The following is a 15077-nucleotide window of genomic DNA, read 5'->3' as shown; positions in this document are numbered from 1 at the left end:
AGCTTGATCATGCACTGAACAAATAATTAATTCCCAAGAACAATCTTCACCCTAACCAGTCAGTTTCAGTTTTTGTATAGTTCTGAAGATTGTCATTGTAATAATGGCATAAAAAACACATTAAGGGTAGTTACTAATGGTCCTGAGGACTGCCTTACATATGCTGCTTGTAGCAGTGCTGAAATCTGCTTTGTAATGTCATTGGATGTGCTGAATGTTGTGAACTTGTAGTATTGAGTTTATTGCGACCAAACCCCCCCCCCCCCCAGAAAACTCTTGACAAGAATGTTGAAATTGTGACCAGTGCAAACTGTCTAATCGAGGCACCTCATTCTGTACTAACTTTCTGTACTAACAGGACCACTCGAAGGCGCAGTTGAGGATGATGAGGAAGAATGTCTGTCTGAAGAAAATGATACAATCAGCAGAGGAGACTACACCCTAGAGGAAAACTTCTCAGCAGACTATGGCTCAGAACATCTCAGTTGTGAAGAAGCAGAATATTACTGCGGCAAAGGTAACTGGAGTGAATACATTTTACTGTCAGATGGAGGTTATTTCTGGCCAGTGTTGTGATTGCATTGTTGTAGAATCCTCTATCCTGGAAGGTTGTTTCATTCTGTGCCATTCCCAGATCTTCGAAGTCCGTACCACAGCAGTAAATTTCAAATCTGTCTCGTTTTCAAATTTCCTGCTGCCATACGTGGGGATACAATAAATAAGGATTTCTGCATAGTTGCACAATTAATAATAAAGAAAGACAGATGAGAACAAACTCTGGTAAAATACTTGTGTAAAAGTTTTGTCACGCAATCAGTTTCAGGTATATATCTGGTACAGTTGGAATATAGACTCTTGATCCAAAAGTATTAATTCTGAGGTATGTCACATCTATTCTCAAAGTGCCAGTAGTCAAACATGCCTATTTTTGGGCTATACCTTCGCTTTGAAATTAGTGGCTATCTGTGACAATGTAGCATGATTTCCTGACTAGTTCAGTAAAGACAAGTTGTAAGGATTCAAAGTGTTAACTCTATTTCTCTCTCCACTGTTAACTGCCAGACCTGCTGAGTTTTTCCAGCCCTTTTTGTTTTTATTTCCGATTTCCAGCATCCGCGATATTCTGCTTTTTATTAAAGGCAAGTGTTTCCTTGCTTCACATACCTGAAGAGTTATTTCTTTTCAGTCGTGACACTGAAAAGGTTATGACTCTTAATAGTTGCTGGAATCTAATTTACTCTCTTCATTTTCCTGGCATGACTAATAAAAATCACCTGATAACAGTGAAGGATTTTCTTTTTTTACATTTGTTAGTGTAATGAAGCTTTTCTTCATGACACTTTTTCTAGTTTGCCTTAATTCCTCGCTCTAAGTGCTTCATCTGATAGCTTTCGATGGCTCATGTCATACATTTTCTAATCAGGCACCAGGTTTTGTCTGCCCTTCAAACCTTTTCAGTCAATATTCTGTCTTTCTTAAGCAGCTGTAATGATAGATCCCATGCCAATGTGCGAATCCCTCTAGAAGCATCAATACTCAATGCCTGTGCCTTGATCACTCTGCCTTTGTGTCGTTTAATATCAAAATCTCCAAAGCCAGTAGTACCTTTTTTGTGAGGATTATGAATTTGAGCTTCTTTAAATGATCTTAGCTACAGAACATATTATATTGACATTTGGAGTTCTCTTTGGACTGACAGAAGCTTGGTGCACAAAGCTGAAAAAAGCCGATATGACTTTGTTTCTACCTTGCTCGAGGAGTTGTATGTGTAAATCGCCTAAGCTTATTGACCCGAATCTTTGCCTTCTTGTCTTCTCATTTGTTTGGAACACAGACACTGATAGAGCATTGATACAGCCGATTTAGCAGCTCAGTGATTTGTTTTACAACAGGCGCCTTTGGCAAGACATTATCACTCCCTCAGGCCACCATTGTTTTGTTCTTTTCTCCGAGAGTCCTAAGACTTTGGTTTAAAGATGTGATCAAATTTCCTCTCATTTGATCAAATAGTTTCAGCTGATCTGTTTCTGAAAACTCTATGCTATAAGTATATTAAACTTGTCAAATTGTGCTTATATGTATTGTGATATGCAATGTGAAATGTCCAGGCATAGTATCATAGTTGTAGACTCTGCTAATTCATACTATATTACCTTTAATACCTTTAATGCTCATCCTATCAACAATTACCACTATGTCTCAGTAGTGAAAGGACATTGCAGAGGATAAACTGAATATAAAGGGGAGGTTAAGAAATATTTTTTCATGTATAGGGTTCATGAAGTCCCATGGTATAAGGTCAAACACGGGCAAGGAACCCTGCAGATTTCCACCTACTGTCTAGCCTCTACTCCATGTTGAACACCAACTGGAAGAAGCATTGAGGGTGGCAGTGGCACAAAATAGTGTCAGGTGGGAGACTTCAACGTGCATCACTGAGAATGGCTCGGTAGGAACACTATTGGTCAAGCTGAAGAACATACCTTCCAGACTGGGTCTGCGGTAGATGGTGAGAGAAGCAAGAAGAGGAAAAAATCTGACGTTTTCCTCATCAATCTACAATGTACCTGTCGTAGACGTAACTATTCATGATGGTATTGGTAGGAATGACCATCGTACGCTCCTTGTGGTGAAAAAAAAATCTTTGAATTGAGGACAACCTCCTTCATGTTGTGTGGCACCACGACCATGTTAAATGGGATAGATTTCAAACCAATCTAACAATTCATGAGGCACTGTTAGCCATCACAGCAGCAGAATTCCGATCACTCACAATCTAATCTCATGGCCCAGCAGATTCCTAATAATAATGATAATCTTTATTGTCACAAGTAGGCTTACATTAACACTGCAGTGAAGTTACCTAATAGCACGTCTTTCGGAACTTGGGGGAGGAAACCGGAGCACCCGGAGGAAACCCACGCAGACACGGGGAGAACGTGCAGACTTCGCACAGACAGTGACCCAAACCGGGAATCGAACCTTGGACCCTGGAGCTGTGAAGCAACAGTGCTAACCACTGTGCTACCGTGCTGCTCTTACTTTCCTCTTACTATCCTGGTTGAATGAGAAATCTTAGAATCCCTACAGTGCAGAAGGAGGCTATTCAGGCCATCGAGTCTGCACCGATTTCGAAAGAGTACTCTACTCTTGTCCACCCTGCCCTATCGACATATCCGCATAACCTAGTTTGCACATCCCGGGACACTAGTGGCAATTTAGCATGGCCAATCCACCTAACCCACACATCTTTGGACTGTGGGAGGAAACCGGAACACGCAGAGGAAACTGATGCAGACACTGGGAGAACATGCAAGCGCCACACAGACAGTGATCCAAGGCTGGAATTGAACCCGGGTTCCTGGCACTCTGAGGAAGCAGTGCTAACCACTATGCCACCATGCAGCGCCAAATGTAGGAGAGCATGCCAGGAGCACTAACAGCATATCTAAAAATGCAGTGCCAACGTGCTGAAACTAAATAAAGGAGTGAATGCAGGCTGAACAGCAAAAGCAGAATGCTAGTTAGAGGTACGTGATCCAACAACCAACAGATCAGATCAAGGTTTTGCATCCCTGCTATATTCAGTTATGAATGATGGTGGAGAATTAAGAAACTAACTGGAAGAGGAGATGGCTCCATAAACATCCCTATCCTCAATGAGCATCCATTCAAAAGACAAGGCTAAAGCATTTATAACAATCTTCTGCCAGAGGTATGCTCCTGAGGGCTCTACCATTACAGAAGCAAGTCTACAGTGAATTTTAAAGTGATTTTCAAAAGAAGTAAGTCTGATTTGAGAAAAAACCTTTTCACACAGCGAGTGGTTCGGATCTGGAATGCATTGTCTGTAAGTGTGGTGGAGGCAGCTTTAATTGAGGCATTCAAGAGGACATTTGATTAATATTTGAATAGAAACAATGTCCAGGAGTATGGAGAAAGGACAGGGGGATGGCACTAAGTTACAATACGTATTTGGAGAACTGGTGCAGACACGATGTGCCAAATGGCCGCCTTTTGCACTGTAACAATTCTGGGATTCTGTGAATGTTATTTGCCCCACATGATATCAAGAAACAGCGAAAGACAGTTATTTTGACAATAGTACTGAAGACATGTGCTCCAGAACCTGCTCAGCCCCTAGCCAAGCTAAGTTCCAGTATAGCTAAAATAATAGTATCTTTGCAGCAATGTGGAAAATTGGCCAGGTATGTCCTGTTCACAAAAAGCAGGACAAATCCAAACTGGCCAATTACCACTACTTTAAGTTTACTCTCAATCATCAGTAAAGTGATGCAAGGGGTCATCAACAGTGCAATCACGTGGCACTGCTCACTGCGTTACACCACCCTGGGCTAGTGCGTAGTCAATATCAGCCCCATGTGCTCTGGAGTCACAACACAAGTGAATTAACCAATAATTCTTTTAAGAGTACCCAAAATCCTTTGCCCAGCCAAGCCTGGGAAAGTCCCTCCTGTTTAAAAGCCTGCAGGCAATTGTCAGCTCTGTGAGAATTTCAAATCTCTGTTTGGGGGGCTGATGATGTGAAACACTTTCTATCAGCTAAGGCTGGCAATTAAAGTACCCTCCAGCCGGCCTGTGAATGTTCCATTTCTGAGTAAAGGATTGGGGATCTGAAACTGATTTTTCTCATCTCTGATGACCTGTGGTTAAAGACCTTTGGCTAGATTCTCCGCAGAACCCCGCACCGCAATCTCATTTGGCACGGGGCGGAGAATCGACGTTTATGCGAGAATCGGGCCCGGCGCTGCTCCCGCGATTCTCCGGTCCCTGGAGAATCGTTTGTGCGCAGATTATACGGCACGGCTGGGGGGCCATTGCCAGAGGCCCTCCCAGTGATGCTCCGGTCCCAATCGGTCGAATTCCCGACGGCATGGATCAAACCACATCTGGCTGGTTGGGATGTCCGCGGCCACCCTGTTGGGGGGTAGGGGGATCAAGTACTGGGGGGGGGGCTTATGGGCGATCGGGCGGGTTAGATGGAGCAGCGCGGGGCAGTTCGTTGGGACAAAGTTTGTTGGTCCAGGTCCGCCGACTGAGTCAGCCATCACGTTCGGCCATGCGCATGCGCGGACTCGAAACCGGAGGTATGGGGGCCCGTATCCGCAGCTAAAGCTGTGAGAAGCACTCCCGAGCCCTGCCAGCCCCCTGCAGCTATGTGAATAGCTCTTCATTTTTAAAAAATTAAATATTTTTATTCTCCTTTTTCACATTTTCTCCCGCATTTACACCCATCAACAATAAACAATAATCAGCAACAGATATGTCAATCCCCATAACAATAACAACAATCCCAACCGCCCACCAACCTCCAAACATCAGCCCGCATGTTTACATAAACAAATGACAAAAAAGAATCAGGGATTACCCATAGTCACCCTTAATATACACAGCCCACCTCCGCCCCCCCCCCCCCCCCAACCCTCCTACCCATCCCCCCCCAACTAATGTTCGATGTTGTCCAGTTCTTGAAAGTGCACAATAAATAGTGCCCATGACTTGTAGAACCCCTCCGAGCTTCCCCTCAGTTCAAACTTAACCTTCTCAAGGGTCAAGTATTCCAACAGGTCCCCCCGCCATGCCAGGGCACTGGGTGGAGCGGCTGCTCTCCATCCCAGCAGGATCCGCCTTCGGGTGACCAATGAGGTGAAGGCTATGATATCTGCCTCCGCACCCGTTTTCAACCCTGTCTGGTCTGACACCCCGAATATGGCCTCCCGGGGACCCGGGTCCAGTTTCACACGCACCACCTTGGAAACTACTCTAAACACCTTCTTCCAGTACTCCCCTAACTTTGGACAGAAGCAAAACATATGAACTTGATTAGCGCCCCCCCCCCCACCCCTGGAACGCTCACACACATCCTCTACTCCTTCAAAAAATTGGCTCATCCTCGCCCTCGTGAGGTGCGCTCGAAATACCACCTTCAGCTGTATCAGCCCCAACCTCGCACATGAGGTGGAGGCATTCACTCTCCGGAGCACCTCACACCAGACCCCCTCCTCTATAACCTCTCCCAGCTCTTCCTCCCACTTTGCTTTGATACCTTCCAGTGGTGCCTTATCCTCTTCCAAAATAGCTCCGTACACCGCTGACACTGCCCCCTTCTCCAGCAATGTGGAGGCCGGTTCCTCTTGGAAGCTCTGTATCTCTTTCCTGGCAAAATCCCGAACCTGCATGTACCTAAACACTTCTCCCTGCTCCAGCCCATACTTCGCTTCCAGCTCCCTCAATCCTGCAAACCGACCCCGAAGAAACAAATTTTTTAACGTCTTAATCCCCCTCTCTTCCCATTTCCGGAAACTTCCATCCCACCTCCCTGGCTCAAATCTGTGGTTCCCCCGAATCGGCATTTACCTTGACCCTGCTCCCAACCCGAAGTGTTGGCGAAACTGCCTCCAGATTGTCAATGAAGCTATTATTACCGGACTCCCTGAGTATTTCCTCGGAGCTATCTGGAGCGGCGTTGTTGCTAGTGCTTTCAGCCCCGACCCCCTGCACAAACTCTCCTCCATTCTGACCCACTGCGAATCAACCCCTCTGACCCAGCTCTGCACCTTCTCCACATTCGCCATCCAGTGGTAGTACAACAGGTTCGGGAGAACCAAACCCCCTGCCTGCCTTCTCCTCTGTAGCAGCACCTTTCTCACTCTGGCCACGTTCCCACCGCATATGAACGATGTAATCCTTCCCTCAATCTCCCTGAAAAAAGACTTTGGCAGGAAAATCGGTCGGCATTGAAAAATACACAGAAATCGCGGCAACACATTCATTTTAACCGCTGTACCCGATCCGCCAGTGACAGAGGAAGGCTATCCCACCTTGCCAGATCGACTTTCACTCTCCCCACCAAACTAGTGATGTTGTACCTGCGAAGCCTCCCCCACTCCTGGGCAACCTGCACCCCCAGATACCTCAAATGAGTCCCTGCTCTACGGAATGGCAGCCCCCCCACCCCTGCCCCCACCCCTGGCTGAGACACCACAAAATACTCACTCTTGTCCAGGTTCAGCTTGTACCCCGAGAAAGACCCAAATACCCGCAGTAGCTCCAATATTCCTCCTATCGACGCACTCGGTTCCGACACATACAGCAGCAAGTCGTCGGCATATAAGGACACCCTATGCTCTATCCCCCCCGCACTATTCCTTTCCATGCTCCCGAACTTCTCAATGCGATGGCCAATGGCTCAATCACAAGTGCAAACAGCAGGGGGGACATAGGACATCCCTGTCTCGTCCCACGGTGGAGAGAAAGGTATCTCGAGCTGATGTTGTGCGGACACTCGCCTTCGGCTCGTTATATAATAGCTTTACCCAGTTCACAAATCTTGGTCCAATCCCAATCCGCTCCAGCACTGCCATCAGGTACCCCCATTCTACCCGATCAAACGCCTTCTCGGCGTCCAATGCCACAACCACCTCTGTTTCCTTCCCTTCCGCCGGTGCCATAACGACGTTCAAAACCCTCCTAATCTTCGAAAACAGCTGCCTCCCTTTCACGAACGGCGTCTGATCCTCTCCTATCACCTTCGGGAGGCACTCCTCCAACCTACCCGACAGTACCTTCGCCAACACTTTTACGTCCACATTCAGAAGTGAATTGGGCCGATACGACCCACACTCCGTCGGATCCTTATCTTTTTTTAGCAACAGGGAAATCGATGCCTGCCCCAAGGTTTGTGGCAATATCCCCTTCCCTATCGCCTCTTCAAAGATCCCCACCATCAGGCGTGCCAATCTGTCCTTGAATTTTTTATAATATTCCACCGGAAACCCATCCGGCCCTGCCACCTTCCCCGACTGCATCCTCCCAATCGCATCCTTTATCTCCTGCTCCACTATTGCTCCTTCTAATGTAGCCCTGTCCCCCCTCCCCTAGCCTCGGGTACTCCAACCCATTTAGAAATTCCTGCAACTCACGGTCTCCCCTGGGTGGCTCTGACTTGTACAACCTCTCATAAAACGCCTCAAAAACCTTGTTAATCAGCACTGGAGCCACCACCAACTTCCCTGCCCTATCCCTCACCTGAAGAATTTCCCTTGCCGCTGCCTCCCTCCGGAGCTGACCTGCTAACATACATATCTGCATGTTCATAAACTGCACCCCTTGCTCGTCTCAGTTGGCATACCGCCTTCTTGGTGGACAGGCGGTCGAAGCTCGCCTGTAGTTCCTTCCTCTTATCCAGCTTCGCTGGGTCCCCATCTTCTGCATACCTCCTATCTACCTCCAACATCTCATCTATTACTCTCTGCTGCTCCAACCTCTCTTCTTTGTCCACCCTGGCCTTAAACAAAATTACCTTACCCCTCACCACCGCCTTTAGAGTCTCCCAGACGACTGCCTTCGACACTTCACCCGTACAATTGAAACCTACATATTCCTTAATTACCTTTTCAATTTTCTCACAGAACACTTGGTTCCCCAAAAGCCCCACATCCAGTTTCCACCCCGGTCTCTGCGCTACCCCCTTCTCCAGCACCATATCCACCCAATGTGGAGCGTGATCTGACACGGCAATTGCAGAGTATTCCGACCCCTTGACTCGAACCAGCAAAGCCTTTCCCACCACAAAAAAGTCGATCCGCGAGTATACCTTATGGACCGCTGAGAAAAACGAGTACTCCCGTTCCCTTGGGTGCAGGAACCTCCAAGGGTCCACCCCTCCCATTTCCACCAGTAGCCCAGCCAGGGCCTTTGCCCCCCTGATGGGACCAGCGAGCGCGGCCGTGATCTGTCCAACCTTGGCTCCTGCACCAAGTTCCAGTCCCCCCCCCACAATCATCTCATGCGTGTCCAAGTCGGGAATGGCCCCAAACACCTTCCTCGCGAATCCCACATCGTCCCAATTGGGACCGTATACACTTAACAGTGCCACTAATCTTCCCTCCAGCGCCCCTGCCACAATCACATATCTACCCCCCTGATCTGCCACCACCTTCTCCATCTGGAAACGTACCCTTTTGCTGACCAACACCGCTACCCCTCGAACCCTTCCATCAAATCCGGAGTGAAACACTTGGCTAACCCAGCCCTTTTGAAGTCTCACCTGATTTTTCACCCTCAAGTGAGTCTCCTGCAGCATTGGTCCATCGGCTTTCAAACTTTGAAGATGCGCAAGCACCCTTGAAGCCTTGACTGGACCTCCTAGCCCTCTCACGTTCCACGTGACTATCCTTACTGGGGTTCTCACCCCCCCCCCCCCCACCTTTCTTATCCACCATCACCATACCACCGGGCCCTGCCCCACAAGCCTGACCCGCCCCTGTCCATTGTTAACATCGAATCCCTTCCTCCCCACCCAAGAACCCCCCCCTACGAAAACATCCCCCAACATCCATCCCTTCCCCCCCCTCTCGCTCGCCTCGTAGGCCCATTGAAGCCTGCTATCCGAAAATGAAATGAAAATGAAAATCGCTTATTGTCACAAGTAGGCTTCAAATGAAGTTACTGTGAAAAGCCCCAAGTCGCCACATTCCGGCGCCTGTTCGGGGAGGCTGGTACGGGAATTGAACCGTGCTGCTGGCCTGCCTTGGTCTGTTTGCAAAGCCAGCGATTTAGCCTTGTGCTAAACCAGCCCCCCCAGGCTCCAACGTCCGCAGCCCTCCTTTCACCTCACCCCCGTAGCGTGGGTGGTTCCCGCCGCCAAGACATCTCGCCCCCTTCCACCCAGTCCCAGAGAAAGAAACAACAATACAAACCCAACAATCCAACCGCTACAATTCACTAACATAGCATTTAACCGTCGCAACACAGAACGTCATTAACTTGAACTCGTAACAATGCAAAGAGAAGTAAATTGTAATACAAATCAGGAAAAAGAAAGTTGTAACATTTATACATTTTCCAGCTGCTCAAACACAGTCCACAGTCTCTCTTCCAGTTCCGCTCTTCACGTCTGTCCCAAGCCTTCTGCCCTCACGAACGCCTCAGCCGCCCTCGTTGTCTCAAAATAAAAGTCTTTGACGTTATATGTTACTCTCAACTTCGCCGGGTACACCATACTAAATCGCACCCCCTTCTTGTACAAAGCCGCCTTCACTCGCCCAAACGCCCCTCGTCTTTTTGCCAACTCCACCGTCAAGTCCTGGTAGATCCGAACCGCAGTACCATCCCACAGCACCTCACGCTCCTGCTTCGCCCAGCTTAATACATTCTCCTTCATGCAAAATTTATGGTAGCAGATAATTACTGCCCTTGGCGGCTCGTTCACTTTGGGCTTCGGCCTTAATGACCGATGAGCTCGGTCTAGCTCGTACAGGGTGGGGCTCTCACCATCCCCCATCATCTCCGGCTCTTCGTTTTTTTCAGGAAAGTCTGGCGTGAAACACCAGCATTTTTATGCCGGTGTGGGACATAGCCCCATTTTTGGAGAATGCAGCCCCTTTTTCTCTGCAGTCAGGTCAACCTGTGTAATGACCAATTCCAGTGCCACCTGCAGGAAGAAGATTGTTTAAAAACCTAGTGAAATCCTCAGGTGAAGAACTCTAATATTACTTAGGTGGGTCTAAGGATTAGATTAGCAGAGGCTCTAAAAATGCAAGTGACTATCTGTTGGAAAATCTGCCGCTTCCATGTTCTAATTGAAGACGACCATTAGGAAAGACAAACCAACCGAGGTGTTCGACCCTTTGCGTCCTTGGAAAATCGCGGACCACAAAAACCACAACCTCAGGAGCAGGGAATCTCAAATCTCTCATACCTTTTAATCCCTGTTCTGTTTGAACCTTTCCTACCCCTTCACCTTGTGTCTGGGTGGAGAGTGGGACAGGGTTTGGGAATAGGTAGACTTGGAGACCATTGTTCCATAGAATCATAGACTTTACAGTGCAGAAGGAGGCCATTCAGCCCATCGTGTCTGCGCAGGCCCTTTGAAAGCAGCCCACTTAAGTCCACCTTATCCCCGTAATCCAATAACCCCACCTAACCTTTTTGGTCACTAAGGGCAATTTAGCATGTCCAATCCACATAACCTGCACATCTTTGGACTGTGGGAGGAAACCGGAGCACCCGGAGGAAGCCCACGCAGACATGGGGAGAGCGTGCAGACTCCGCACAAGTGACCCAAGCCGGGAATCGAACCTGGAACCCTGGAGCTGTGAAACAACAGTGCTAACCGCTGTACTACCGTGCAGCCCATAATGTGTTCATCTTTTACTCTTGTTATAAATAAACAGGTTGTTCATGTTTTACTTATAAATCTGGTGCCTGTAACTCATTGGAGTAACCTAGGGTTAAAGATCTTAGGAAAATACATAGATTTCTGATTAATTTACTTAAGTTGGGACTCCGGGATCTGTGTTGCTGGAACTGACTGCACACTCGTCCAGGGTGTCGGAACAGTATATATTAATAATTTGGACTTAAATGTGATTAGGCCATTCCGCCCATCGAGTCTGCTCCACCATTCAGTCATGGCTGATATGTTTCTCATCCCCAAACTACTGCGTTCTGCGTACCCCTGATCCCCATTTTAATCAAGAACCTATCAATCTCTGTCTTAAAGACAGCCTTCTGCGCAAAGAGTTCCACAGATTCACCACCCTCTAGCTGAAGAAATTCCTCCTCATCTCAGTTTTAAAGGATCGTCCCTTCGGTCTGAGGTTGATGATTGGTAGAAAGATTAGAGGGGAAATGAGGAAAAGCCTTTTCACCCAGAGGGTGGTGGATGTCTAGAATTTACTGCCCGAATTGGTCTGAAATGCTCACCTCATTTAAAAGGTACCTGGATCTGCATCTGCAGTGCTGTAACCTGCAAAGCTACAGACTTTGCAATGAAATAGGATTAAAATGAGCGGCTAGTTTTGATTTCTCTCTTCTTTTGGCTGAACGACGATCTGAATGGCCTCTTTCTGTGCTGTAACCTTCCTCTAGTTCTATGGTCGGGAATTCCAAAGATTAATAGCCCTCTGAGAGAATAATTTTTCTGTATCCCCATCTTAAATGGGAGACTCCATGGGCGGGATTCTCTGACCCCCCGCCGGGTCGGAGAATCGCCAGGTGGTTGGCGTGAATCCCGCCCCCGGCGGTTGCCGAATTCTCCGGCACCGGATATTCGGCGGGGGTGGGAATCGCGCCGCGCCGGTTGACGCCCCCCCCCCCCCCCCCCGGCGATTCTCCGGCCCGCGATGGGCCGAAGTCCCGCTGCTGGAATGCCTGTCCCGCCGGTGAGAATCAAACCACCTTTTGAACGGCGGGACAAGGCGGCGTGGGCGGGCTCCGGGGTCCTGGGGGGGGGGGCGCGGGGCGATCTGGGCCCACCGATCCGCAGGCGGGCCTGTGCCGTGGGGGCACTCTTTTCCTTCCGCCTTCGCCATGGTCTCCACTATGGCGGAGGCGGAAGAGACCCCCTCCACTGCGCATGCGCGGGGATGCCATGAGCGGCCGCTGATGCTCCCGCGCGTGCGCCGCACGGCAAAGTCATTTCCGTGCCAGCTGGCGGGGCACCAAAGGCCTTTCCCGCCAGCTGGCGGGGCGGAAATCAGTCCGGCGCGGGCCTAGCCCCTCAAGGTGAGGGCTCGGCCCCTCAAGATGCGGAGAATTCCGCACCTTTGGGGCGGCGTGATGCCGGACTGATTTGTGCCGTTTGTGGCGCCGGTCGGCGGACGTCGCGCCGCTTTCGGAGAATCCCGCCCCTTATTCTGAAACTGTTTCCCCTAGTTCTAGATTTCCCACGCGGGAAAACATCATTTCAGCATCTGCCCTGTTGAGATCCTTCAGAATTTTATATGTTTCGGCAAGTTCACCTCTCATTCTTCTAGACTCCAATGACTATCGGCCTAACCTGTTCAAGTTTCCCATTAAGACAACACCTTAATCCCAGGAATCAACCTTGTGAACCTTTGCCTCCAATGCAGGTATTTCCCTCCTTAAGTAAGGAGACCAAAACTGTCAGCAGTATGCCAGTTGTGGTCTCACCAATGCCCTTGCAGTTGTAACATGACTTCCACCCCAACCCCCTTGCATGAAGAGCCAAAATTCCATTTGCTATCCTAATTGCTTGCTGTACCTGCAAGCACATCTTTTATGATTCCTGTTCAATGAACACCCAAATTCCTTCAGTGTCATTTACACAAATACACCCAGATGCTCCTACACACCCTATAGAGTTGTACCCTTTGTTTTATGTTCTCTCTCTATGTTCTTCCACTTCACATTTCTTCACATTGAACTTCATCTGTTACCTGTTTGCTCATTCCACCAACTTATCCATGTCCTGTTGAAGTTCTAATAATAATAAAGTTTCTTGTCACAAGTAGGCTTACATTAACACTGCAATGAAGTTACTGTGAAAAGCCCCTAGTCGCCACTTCCGACGCCTGTTCGGGTACGTAGAGGGAGAATTCAGAATGACTAAATTACCTAACAGCACGTCGTTTGGGACTTGTGGGAGGAAACCCACGCAGACACACCGGGAGACTGTGCAGACTCCGCACAGATAGTGACCCAAGCCGGGAATCGAATCTGGGACCCTGGAGCTGTGAAGCTACGGTGCTAACCACTGTGCTGCCGTGCCGCTAGCCATTCTCATAGTGCACAATGCATCAAAGTTTTGTATCATCCTCAAAATATGAAATTGTATCAAACGTTAATCAGTATCAAGTGCATATGAGTAAGAGCTCTATTAGGTTGTTAGAATTTTTTCCCAACTCCACATGACTCCTGAGGTGGATCTGGGAGAACGGTAATGGAAGTGACATGGTGTATGAGGTGACATCAGGAAATGCAATGGCATGAAGGTGGATGAAAGTGGGGTATAAGGTGACATGGAGGTGTCATGGAGGTATGAGGTGACATAGCTATGAGGGTGGGGGGCATGAGTTGGGATGGGAGGGTCATGGGAGTGGGTGTGACATGGAGCGAGCATTGTGAGTGAGTGGAGGTGACGGGATTGTAAGAGATGAGGGCCTAACAGCTTCTAAAACAACTGGGACAAATCCCAGAGAGCTGAGGCAGGCCTTCTAAATTGCCTACCTCAGCACCCGTCCGCATCTATAGCTGCCTACCACCTGCTTCTGGGGCTGGCAGGCTTGACTCAATCCTGAGTCCCAGGAGCGATTATTGGGTGAAATGAGGCCCATTAAACCGAGGCAGGTTTCTCGGCTCGAGTTACCCGTCTTGGTAGCGACAATCCAGTCCTTTATGCCTGCCTCACAACTTCCTTTTTTTTTGACTGTATATCTATGTGTCATCAAAAAATTTGGCTACAATGCACCCACCCAATTTCTTCATCCAAAGTATTAATTTGTTTTTTTTCTAAATAAATTTATAGAGTGCCCAATTCTTTTTTCACAATTAAGGGGCAATTTAGCGTGGCCAATCCACCTACCCTGCACATATTTTTGGGTTGTGGAGGTGAGAACCACATAGACACTGGGAGAATGTGCAAACTCCACACAGTCAGTGACCTGAGGCCAGGATCGAACTTGGGTCCTCAGTGCTGTGAGGCAGCAGTGCTAACCACTGTGCCACCATGCCGCATATTAATTTGGTTTGTAAATCGTTGCGACCCCATCATTGATTACTCTGGCACGCCACTAGTTACAGTTAGCCAAACTGAAAATGACCCATTTATCCCAAACTCTGGGCAGAATTGTCCCCTGCCCCTGCTGACGGGATTAATTGATGTTGCGGTGGGGGTAAGTCTTGTTGGTGGAGAATTCGGCAGCAGACCCAAAAATCAGTTTTACATCTGTGTAGATTTCCCATTGAATATTCCACTGATGACCTCCATGGTGGATCAGTCATCCCGCTTATAGCCGCTGTAAAAAAAAAAGTTTTTTATTTAAAACAAATTTGTAACATTTCCAGAGAGAAAACAGGGCCTATGCAAAGGGCCTTAACATAGTGAAAACAAACAGTGGGAAAGAATAAACATGTTAACAAAGCATTTCCCCTATCAGCTCTGTTTGCCATGCCCCACGTGTTCAACTAAACTAATGTGGCTCTAAACCCCCCCCATCCCCCGGGTGCTGCTGCTATCGGTTTCCTGCGCCACTCCCTGAGAGTCCACAGCGACTCTCACCCCAGGGGATCCCCCAACATCCCCCCCCCCC

The 15077-nt window shown here is 48.4% G+C and overlaps 1 protein-coding gene across 1 annotated transcript in view; it reads left to right on the top strand.

The window, feature by feature from the left end:
• Positions 1-15077, top strand: part of zfpm2a (zinc finger protein, FOG family member 2a) — a 1126129-nt gene that overhangs the window by 303473 nt on the left and 807579 nt on the right. The window contains exon 2 of the mRNA XM_072467215.1: positions 359-517. Within this exon, the coding sequence (XP_072323316.1) occupies positions 359-517 (159 nt within the window). The remainder of the gene's footprint in view (positions 1-358; positions 518-15077) is intronic.

Source organism: Scyliorhinus torazame, chromosome 11, assembly GCF_047496885.1.
Source record: "Scyliorhinus torazame isolate Kashiwa2021f chromosome 11, sScyTor2.1, whole genome shotgun sequence".
Taxonomy (NCBI): Eukaryota; Metazoa; Chordata; class Chondrichthyes; order Carcharhiniformes; family Scyliorhinidae; genus Scyliorhinus; species Scyliorhinus torazame.
The sequence above is the reverse complement of the archived record's forward strand: the minus strand, read 5'-3'. Positions and strand labels throughout refer to the sequence as shown.